Genomic DNA, 11,573 nt, shown 5'->3' on the forward strand with positions numbered 1-11,573 from the left:
TAAGCTTCCGCAAGTTTGATTGTAGAAGTAGATTAAGTATTTTGCTTTAGTACATTGCATAATCAGATTAATCTACAGTGGGAATTCTACATGGTATTAGAGCAAAGGTGATCAGAGCTGTGAACAACATAACTGAGAAGGGAAAAGGGAAAAGTTTGAAGTTCTTGATTGTAGGTACAAAATCGAATTCTTATCACACCTCAAAGTTCACCAATGGCATTCAATCGCTTGAGACTCGAGAATGCCCTGGATGGCAACTCGAATTACATAGCATGGAAGGATCGCATGGAAGCGATATTAGAAGACAATGGTTTGAAGGATTTCATTGATCAAGAAATCCCCAAGTCAGTTGCAGCTAATGCACAAGAATTAGCGGAATGGAAGAAGTGTGTGGCGAAGGCGAGGAGGATTCTTCTGGAGGGAGTTCGAGACCATATTGTCTCGAGTCTCCATTGTAAGGAGACTCCGGTTTCAATGTGGAAGACATTGAAAGACCTATATTAGAACAGTAGCGACCAAAGCAAATTGGCGCTCAAGGACAAGCTTCGGAAAATCAAGTGTGAAAAGGGCGACACTATTTCTACATATTTGAACAAGCTCACCACTTGCAGAGATGAGCTTGGTAGTGTGGGAATAACGACAGCTGATGATGATATGGTGAGTCTTGCTCTCCTCGGTCTTCCTAAGAGCTGGCATAGCTACTAGGACTCAGTGAATGGAAGAGAGAAACTGCCGGATTAGGAATGACTATGGTCGGATCTAATGCAGGGGGAGATCAGGAGAAGCACCAGAGATGGTTCTTCATTTAAGCATGATGATGAAGAAAATCTAGCCTTAGCAAGGCAAGGAAAGGGAAAGGGAAGGCTTCCCATTCCAAATCGAGTTCTTCCCATGGTGGGAAGAAGATTGACAAATCTAAAGTGGGATGCTTTAATTGTCATGAGGTGGGCCATTATGCAACTAATTGTCCATTGAAGAAATCCAAGAAGGGATCCTCGAAAGGATCAGAAGGTGAGGCACTAGCCTCTCAGTTCGAATTGGATTTTATCCTCATCGCATGCATGGTTTCATCGATGGTGGGTTGTGTTTGGTATCTGGATAGTGGAGCCTCATTCCACATGACCAACGATAAGAGTTTATTCAGTACCTTAGTGGAGAAAGATCTCAAGATGCGCATAGAGATGGGTGATGATGGAAAGTACCGTGTTTCAGGTGAAGGTACGATTGTTTTTTAGAGGGAGCATGGAGCTCCTCTCACCCTGACTGATGTAAAGTATGTGCCTGGACTGAAGAAGAACTTGGTATCGGTCGCGATGTTGGAAGACAAAGGCTATGATGTAGTCTTCAATAAAGGAAAGGCGTTCCTGAGACACATAGCCACGGGTCAGACCAAGAGGATTGGGATTCGAGTGAAGAATCTCTACAAGCTGGAGGTAGATGACTGTGCTGCATTGAGTTCCAAAGCAGAATTGGTGCAAAGCCAAGATATTGGCGAGTTATGGCATAGGTGGTTGGGCCACTTGCATCATGGGGCCTTGAAGATAATGCAGTAGATTTCTACCAGACTTCCCAAAGGTAAACTTGAGCAAGTGGACACATGCAAAGGTTGCACCTTGGGAAAGTACGCCAAGTCTTCCTTTCATGATCGAGACAGTCGAGCTGAAGCAATCTTGGAGCGAGTTCATACAGATGTGTGTGGACCATTCTCGACAGCATCCACCGCGAAGCAAAGGTATTATGTGATTTTCATTGATGATTTTTCTCGTAAATGCTGGATCTATTTCATGTAGAAGAAGGATCAAACCTTCTCAAAGTTTTGTGAGTTCAAAGCTTTGGTTGAGAAAGAATCAGGGAAGAAGATTAGGGCCTTGAGAAGCGACAATGGTGGAGAGTATGTCTCTCAAGAGTTTAAGGACTTTTGTGCTGCAGAAGGAATTAAACGGGAATTGATGACACCTCATAACCCACAGCAGAATGGGGTGGCTGAGAGGAAGAACAGAACGATTGTGGGGGCAGCTTGGGCGATGCTGCATGACCAAGGCCTACCACTTCATTTGTGGGTTGAGGCATGCAATACAACGGTCTATTTGCAGAATAGAAGCTCGCATTGAATTCTTGGGATGAAGACACCAGAGGAAGCTTTCTCTGGGAAGAGACCAGATGTGGGTCACTTTAGGATCTTTGGCTCATCGGTATCTTACCATGTGACCAAGGATGCCTGGAAGAAATTTGAGCCGACAGCAGAGTTGGGATACTTGAGGCGTACATTGATACACCCCACAACTATCGGGTGTATTTTCCTACCAGTTGGAAGACAGTGGTTTGTAGAGATCTTAATTTTGATGAGCAGAAGGCCATGCGAGTTTCCCTTGAGAGGGAGCTCCAACTACAGGCTGTGGAGGAACTTTTGGTTCCTAAGGAGGAGGAGCCTTAGATTGATGCGGTGCAGCCACATACAGAGGTTCCAAGAGTGGAGACATCCACTCAAGTAGAGTCTTCCAGAGATGGGCGGAAGCGCACGAGAGAAGCTGACATATTGTTGTCGGATGCAAGAGAGAATGTGGGAGAACCATCTTCTCAGTGCAGACAGAGGAGGTCACTTGATAGGTACACTGGATACATGGCCCTTGTTGGGGAATGTGTTGAGACCGAGCCATCTTCCTTTGAGGAAGCAGTGCAACAGTCGATTTGGGTTGATGCTATGGTGGAGGAGTATGACTCCATAGTTCGGAACAGTGTTTGGGATGTTGTTCCAAGACCGGAGAACAAGTCAGTTGTGAGTTCCTGTTGGCTTTACAAGGTAAAGCAAGCTGCTGATGGTAGTGTGGAGAAACACAAGGCAAGATTTGTTGCCCGTGGTTTCTCACAGGTCAAGGGGATCGACTATGATGAGACTTTTGCTCCTGTAGCAAGGTACTCATCTATCAGATCGATGTTGGCACTATCAGCATAGATGGGTTGGAAGATCCATCAGATGGATGTGAAGACTGCATTCCTCAATGGCAAGATTGAGGAAGAGGTGTACATAGAGCAGCCAGAAGGATTTGAGACCTTTGATCGTGAGTCGCATGTGTGCCGACTCAAGAGAGCTTTGTATAGGCTGAAACAAGCACCTCGTGCTTGGTACACCAGGATTGACAACTACTTCACCGGGTTGGGCTTCACAAAGAGTGAAGCGGATGCGAACTTGTACCACATCATGGTGAAAGGTAAGCAGTTGATCATTGTTCTTTATGTTGATGATCTGATATTAATAGGTGATGATCAGTTGATCATGTCTTGCAAGGAGGACCTTGCAAGAGAGTTCGAGATGAAAGACATGGGTCTCATGCACTACTTTCTAGGCATGGAAGTGTGGCAGAAGGATGGGGAAGTGTTTGTGTCTCAAGGCAAGTATGCCAGTGAGATACTCAGGAGATTCCACATGGAGAAGTGCAAGCCCATGCAGACTCCTCTAGCAGGTAACTGGAAGAAGGAGGATGCTACTTTAGGAGAAGTAGTAGAAGCTATTGTGTATCGACAACTTGTGGGTTCATTGATGTACTTAGTGAACACACGACCAGATTTGTGCCATGCGGTGAACTAACTGAGTCAAGCTATGGTTCAACCTACCAAGCTATTTTGGAAGGCGGTGAAGCATGTTTTGAGATACCTCAGAGGCACATCTCAGTATGGATTATGGTACAGACGGACAGAGGGAGTGAAGCTATAGGGCTTCGCAGATGCAGATTGGGTAGGGAGTCCATCAGATCGGAAGAGCACATCAAGAGGAATTTTCAACCTTGGTTTAGTTGCAGTTTCTTGGTACAATAGGAAACAGAGGTTAGTTGCACTCAGCTCAACAAAGGCTGAATACATGGCTGCAAGTCAAGCAGCATGTGAGGCCATTTGGATGCGAAAAATTCTAGTTGGTTTGTTTGATCAGAGGATGGATCCAACTATGATCTATTGTGATAATCAGAGTTGTATCAAACTCTCTAAGAATCCAGTATTTCATGACAGGTCCAAGCATATCGACATTCAGTATCATCATCTCAAAGATTGTGTGGTGAGGAGGATCATGTTGTTGTTGTATATTTCGATCGAGGAGCAAGATGCTGACATTTTGACTAAGGCATTGTCAAAGTGTAAATTCGAGTTCCATAGAGACAGGATCGGGGTGGCAGATAATCCCTTTCTTGTTGAGAGGGAGTGTTGAAAATAACAACAAGAAATGCTAAAAATAGCATTTCAGAATATTCCAATTTTAATTTGTCCTTGAATTAAAATTCGAATTTAGTCTCACCAGCTGTTTGAAAAATAATTAATTAATTCATATTGAGTTAATTAGTTGGAGAAATTCAAACATGAAGTCTTTGTGAAGTCATGCAACAGTTATCCCTTTGATTGAGGAAGTTATCCCTTAATTAAGGAGATAAGGATGAGTTGTATTTGAGTTGTAATTAGTTAGCTCAGTTAACTGAGTTAAGTCCAGTTAAATTAGTTCCAAACAGTTTGAGGAACTAATTGTGAGTTCAGTCAGTTAATGCATGCATGCATGCAACTAGTGTATTTCAGATAATTGAATATTTTCTCATAAATAACTCATGCATGTCAGTTCAGGCAAAGACCAAGTTGAGATTAAAGGCAGGGATAGTGGACTACTAGTTGCAAGAATTTTCTTATGAGAAAATCTCTTGCATGCAGAAGGAATTCATTCCTTGAGGATTGCGCAGTTTTACAGTGTGTAAGAGCAGTGTTCCACTTGGTTGAAGGAAAATCATCCCAGAGGAACAACACAAGGAAATAGGAGGCTTGGAGGATAGAGGAGAAGGCATATTTTGTCTATGAGCAGCAGTGAAGGATTGTATTGAGAGCTGGGTAGCTGTGAGAGCTAAAGCTTTGTGTAATCCTGAGTTATTTCCACTTGTATGATAATACAGATAGCGGGGTTTTTAGCTGAGGCTTTCCCCAGGGTATTCTTCTGCGTCTCATGTGTGATTGATTCTTCTTCTCTGTTATATGTGTTCTGTTTGATCTTGCTCAAATTGATTAAGCTTCCGCAAGTTTGATTGTAGAAGTAGAATAAGTATTTTTCTTTAGTACATTGCATAATCAGATTAATCTACAATGAGAATTTCTACAGATCCTTGACCAGGCCTTGAAGTGTGAAGAAGTGTCTTTTGGAGCAAAACTTTTACTAGACCTTAAAGTGTAAAGAAGTGTCTTTGATAGCAGCTATTGAAGAGATCAGTGAATCACAACCCTTATAAGACCCTTCAAGACTCGTGGGTCTTGACGAGTCATATGCCGAAACGAGTTACTCTTATAGAACCCGCACATAAGACCCTTACCCGATCTGACTTACACAAGACTCGTGTTGACTCGCATACTACTTGTATCAAACTGATACAGACCCGTATAAAACTCGTCCTTGGCAACAAATTTCAATTTTTTTTATTTTTTTGATTAATTTTACTTTTTTTCCCTGTATTTTGCGGAGTCTTATATGGGTCGTTCCCGATTCTTATACAAGTCGCCGAGTCAATAGCCAGATGAGTCTTATACAAGTACAAGTCGTGCAACATTGGAAGAGATCTTGGAACACCTTTAAGATATGTTGAAGAAAGTACTTTGAAAAGGTTGGACCTTGAATTAGAAGATTGGAGTCCTCACACAAGGTTGGAGCCTTGTCAGAGACCAGGTTGGAACCTGGATTGATATTTGAGGATTGGAGTCCTCATACAAGGTTGGAACCTTGTGAGAGACCAAGTTGGAGCTTGGATTGATATTCGAGGATTGGAATCCTCATTCAAGGTTGGAGCCTTGAAGAAGTTGGAGATTTTGTTGTACAGGTTGAAGAGGATTGGAGTCCTTACTTTCTTTATTAATAATTTTTTTTTCTTTATTATTTCTGCGTTCTGGTATATTGTGCTTCTAATCAAAGAAAAATTTTAATTGGCTAATTAACGATTGAGGGAAACACTGATTCACCCCCCTCTCAGTATTTCCAACAAGGGCACCATCAAACCATCATACATCTCTTTGGGGTGATATATCATTTTGGGTTTTGAATCACTTTTTTTGGTGAATTTTTCACCTATGTCCAAAAGACCAATTCACCCCGACATAACAATAATAATGTAAGGGCACAATAATAACAATAGTGGGCTTCTATGGGGCACAATAATAACAATATGGGGACTACATGGGCACAACAATATAGTAGTATAGGGGCCTAACATTTTAGTATTTTACCATTTCATTTCTAGCAGTGAAGCGAGTAACAACCCGACAGTGAAGGGAGATAATAGTCCAGCAGTGAAGGGATTCCAGTGTTTTTTCTTGTTGAAATGCCATTTGGCAACTTTTTGAATGTAGCATGTCATATGTACTTGCCACTCGGTTCAACTTTTTAAGATTCGAGACCTATTGATGTCAAATTTCACTTTTCAAATGATAATGATCAAGTTGACTGTTTGGTGTTTCTCTAATCATTATATGATTGTTTAAAGCTTCAATGATTTAATGTTGAATGAAAATTCTGAATTTGATAAAATCATAATAGAATTAGACATCACAATTATGCGGTGCAGCAATGTGCATGTTTTTGTTGTTACTTTCTGAAAATGATATTATAATGTGCATGTTTTTATTTTTTTTTATAAATTTACACAAACAGACATGTATATGTATTATGTATGCATACAGTGTACTGCTGATATACCTAAGCCACCTGTTTCAAACTGCCATCCCTGTCCCAATCCTTGAACCCAAGTACTCTGCCAGCGTAGAAGTTCCGTTGCATCCTTGACATTGATCGCTGAAGGTTTGTATGACCAAAACTTCTGACTTGGGGCTTGTTTCTATACAAGAAATGCATTTGGTAGGAAAATGGTAAGGAAACTCTTGGGGAACTTGTGGGAAATGTTTCCTAGACGTTTTCCAATTTCTGTACTGTATAGGGAGTTCTTAAATTCTTTTTTAAATTTTCGTTTCCCCTTTTCCTGATATTGTGAGAAATAATCAAATTTCTGGAAGTTTACTTTTTTATTTTTATTTTTATTTTTGTTATTTTGTATTGTCATTAAAGTCAAACTAGTGTCTAAGAATCATTATCAAAGGTTTAGTAGCAAGTTTAGTTGTTTGGTTGGGTCTGAGGGGTCATTTACCTAGATGAAACATACGTTTTGGAGGCTGAATGTGAACCTTCGGAGGTGAAATGTGCCTGATGCACCACAGGGAATTTCCTGTTGTGTTTTGAAATTGTGAAACACTAGGTGAAATGTTTCACCAAGTTTCCAGTGCATTTGATGTGTGCTTGTGTGTTTCTTGGTGTTTCAGGGGGTTGAAATACTGGGGGGTCAGGGGTTTCCTGCAACAGAGTTTTAAAGCAACATTGCTATGTTGAGTAGTTGAGTTTGGGAGGGCCATACCAAAATTTAGCCAAGACACCTTATTATAAGGATGCTGCTTATGTAATTGTCAAGTTTGACTGCATCCCTGCCAATGGTCATTGAAGGTATAGATGTAACCAAAACTTCTCACCTGGGCTTGTTTCTGTACAGAAAATGTTTTTGATATGAAAATGGTAAGAAAACTCTTGGGAAACATGTGGGACATGTTTCCCAGATGTTTTCCTGTTTCCGTACTGTTAAAAGGGGTTTTCAATTTTTTTTTTTTTTAATTTCTGTGCCCCCATTTTCCAATACTTTGAAAGCGTTATTTCTGAAATCTACACCGTTTCTGAAACTTGAACCTGATTTCTGGTTTTCCTATCCAGATGGAATAGCTAAAGATGCACTGAAATAGGATGTAGTTAGTGGTTTTGAGCAGCATGCCAAGCTTTGGTTTGCTCCTTCCATCAACTCTGCTATAACTATAATGCATACTTTGGTGTTCTTGTATTGTTTCTTTGCTAGTATTGATTACATCTATCCTGTTTCTGACCCTTCCTCTTTTCGTGGTGTTCTTGTAATTGTTTCTTTGCTAGTATTGATTACATCTATCCTGTTTCTGACCCTTCCTCTTTTCGTGGTGTTCTTGTAATTGTTTCTTTGCTAGTATTGATTACATCTATCCTGTTTCTGACCCTTCCTCTTTTTGTACTGATGATTTGTTGTCCTTAACATCCGGTGTTTTTATGACAGATGATTGAGCCACCAGCAGACAGCCGAAGATATGGTCTAGCAGTTGATATATGGAGTTTAGGGTGTACTATAATTGAGATGGCTGATGGGAAGGGTCCATGGAGTCATTTGAAAGGGGTGAGCATGAAACATCTCCCAGTATTTCAATTCGTTTCTATGTTTCTTGGTATTTAAATGCCACACAAGCTATCTGTTTTTAATGTTCCTTAGAGAAAGTTGACAAATTGAGTAGTTTTAGTAAAAAAGGAACCCCAATGTTTGCTACTCTGAATTGTGCAACTCATTGTAGGGGCAACATATCACTTGCTTCTATGATTGTAAAATAATCACCTATATTCAAAATATCGAAGGGTTGAAGATCATTTGGGCAATTAGAATAATAGGTGGCAAAGTTAGTAAAACACAATATGATTTGTCACTATTTTGAGTAGAAAACAGCCAGCTCCAAGAGTTAAGTGTACTTCTGTATTATGTGATCATATTAGGACATAACATGTGACCAATATGTAACTATTAGTTGAGGTTAGTATTTGGTGGTTAAACCATCGTAACATATCTACAACACTATTAATAATGTTCGACGGAAAGGATGTATTTGAGAGGTGTATGTTAGCCTATCTTAGGGTAGCCGTATATATTATACTGCGGTTTAATATATTGAGTAGTATTCTCTTGACTCTCTTATATTTATCATGAATGTGTATACACTCGTTAAATGTAGACATAAATGCCAACAATGGTTAGAGCTTTCAGTCAATACTTATTGATGCATCTTTGCTATGTCTTTGGTGACTGTTAACTTCCAAAAGGATTAATAATGACATAGGTCTTGATGAAACATAATATCAATGCTATCAATGTAGGATCACTTTACGCTGCTTCCACATACACAGGCTTTAAGTTTTAACACATTGTTTTATTAGATCTAACAAATGGGTATTTGGATCTCTATCACCTCATCCATTATTTTTCTTACAAGAGTCTAGTGTCTCTAAATTGAGTCTTAAGTATTCCGGGTCTTAATCATTACTATGAAGATTTGCATGCTAATAATGCTTATTTTTTTTACAGTTCAGCTTTTTCTTCAAGGTGAGCCAAGGGGAGTTGCCTCCTATTCCTGACATTCTAAGTTCTGAAGCGAAGGACTTCATCAGAAGGTGCCTGAAATGGAAGCCGGAAGAGAGGGCAAATGTGTCAGAGTTGCTTCATCATCCATTTGTAACCAATGCTCCTGCATTTACACCACATTTTTTTCCATAGCATGTACTCTATGGCAACATGTTCAAGTGGGTCAGAATCCTGATAAAAGTTTATCGAAGGCAGGAATATCTTGTATGATTACTGAAATGAAGCTGTATCATAAATCCCAAGTTCTTTTGGAGTTACTGGTAGTCCGCTTCTGCATGGGAACATTTTCAAGTTATTATCCGATTCAAGTTCTCGCAGAATGTCAGCCAAAACCCCATGCGCTTGATTTTCATTGCGTTACACCTGTTTGCTATTGCTCGAGTAAAATTAAACACCAATATCCAGTTACAAAAGTCAATTAATAGAACCTTGTCTTAGTTATGAGGTACCCTGTCAGTTGTTCTCCTCCATGTCCTTTGTGCTCCTAGGGATATAAGGCTATTACCAACAACAGAAATAGGAACTGAAATTCTATTTGGAAAATTTCATTAGGGTGCAAAATGATCCAAAATTAATTGTAAAAGCTCTCTTTTATGTGATTAGGAATGTCTTCTTAAAAGATCATGCTATTTCCCCACTATGATGCAGTTGAATTTTGCTCCATCATGTGTCTGTTCTTCCTAGTTGAACCAAATATTTGATCAGAGCCTGAATTTCCAAAAGTCACTGACCATGTTTGCCCTAATTATTGTATGTTTACCTAGTATCCATATCTAAGTTGATTCTTCTATTCTGATTAGTGTATGACCTTGCCAAAATGTCTCGAGTATGCCTCTATCATTCTTTGCAGGTAACAATATGGATTTTTCTCAGGACGTTGCTGTATTGATAATAATGTATTACCCTAAAAATGTATTGATATTATCCAGGAAATGTATTATATTCTGACACGATTTTGCTAGAAAATATTTTACAGGTCAATGCAATCGTTGTTTATGCCTGTGAAATAGCTATATTCTATTTACAAGGAAAATCAGCCGGAGGCAAATGTTCTTTGTGACAATCAAACGTTCACATTATATTTCAAGGCAAATCTGTCAGAGAAACCTGTTTTATATAATAATTAAAATAGCAAGATTAGTTGCTTTAGGAGTAATAGGTTAAACTGAAACCATGGAGGTTTCCATATCAGCATAAAGTCATTTATCACCACATTTAGCATTTGTCCTGTATAAAGTGATCGGATTCGTGTACGAGAGGTGGGCCACAATGAAGAAGGGTCCCCTGTGGCATTAGTGGCTTGTTAAACAGTTTGCACGCAAATCATAGAGGCACAACTTATGCTGCCGGGGAATCCTTGCAAGGATGGTGGTTTGTTACTGGAAAGTTCAGAATTCTTTAACTTGTGAAAATTAGCTAGAAAATTTTCCTTTACCACCAAAAGGATCTACACAGCCAAGGAATCATATCTTATTTCTCAATAGGCATTGTTTGTTCATTATTGGATATTTCTTTTGATCTTTAAGGCTTTTGTGAATCAAATTAATATGGGTGCTGCCATTGCCTTGATGCAGAAAAATGGAAGAGGTCTGTTTCTTGTCCTGTTTAATATGCATTATCAGCGCATTTCAGATAGCCAATTTCTTGGAAGAATATTTTCTTTAGTGGTTGATTTCTGAGTATATAAGATTGGAATTCGTTTCATTTTTTATGATGTATCATGCAGTCTGAAGTTTTATAGGGGCTGTGTCCTTGTGACATGAAGATACTTTTCCGCTGGTTATATGAAGGGACATTCTGTCCAAGGAGATACCATGTGCTGTTGCAGAATTTATTGTTTCGCTGATTTCATAATATATGGGATTTGGAACTTGTTTTTGTTTTTTTATGATGTAACATGTAGTCTGAATTCTCATAGGGGTTATGTTCTTGTGTCATGAAGATACTTTTCCTGGTTATATCAAGGGGCATTCTGTCCAAGCAGATACCATGTGCTGTCGCGCAAGGCCAGATTGTCAATTGTTTACATTGTTTTCACATAATTCATCATTCTATTAGGGAAGTGTTTGCATTTTCTGGCTTATGAAGTCTTGTATGACAGTAGTTTTTGTGAGTAGTTGTCTGAGGCAAACTAAACTGTATGCCTTACAATAATGGATGGAATTGTATTAACATTATTTTGCAATACATTAGATAATAGTGGAAGTAGCTGTTATAACTTATGAAAGCCATGGACTTTCATCCCCCTTTAGCTGACTTTGAAAATTGCCCGTGAGTATTAAAGTCCGGACCACAACCGTGGGCACCACCATAACC

At 39.5% G+C, this 11,573-nt stretch overlaps 1 protein-coding gene across 3 annotated transcripts in view; it reads left to right on the forward strand.

Moving 5' to 3' along the window:
* LOC149258808 (uncharacterized) overlaps positions 1–11,127 on the forward strand; it is a 75,650-nt gene extending 64,523 nt beyond the window's left edge. For all 3 annotated transcript variants that reach the window (XM_089416352.1, XM_089416342.1, XM_089416361.1), the window contains 2 exons: positions 8,130–8,246; positions 9,201–11,127. In XM_089416352.1, coding sequence (XP_089272478.1) covers positions 8,130–8,246; positions 9,201–9,389 — 306 coding nt within the window. In that variant the 3' untranslated portion in view covers positions 9,390–11,127. The remainder of the gene's footprint in view (positions 1–8,129; positions 8,247–9,200) is intronic.
* Positions 11,128–11,573: the final 446 nt, after the last annotated feature.

Source organism: Pinus tabuliformis, chromosome 6 (genome assembly GCF_031772625.1).
Source record: "Pinus tabuliformis cultivar Carrire ecotype Pingquan chromosome 6, CPIR1, whole genome shotgun sequence".
In the NCBI taxonomy this organism is placed as follows: Eukaryota; Viridiplantae; Streptophyta; class Pinopsida; order Pinales; family Pinaceae; genus Pinus; species Pinus tabuliformis.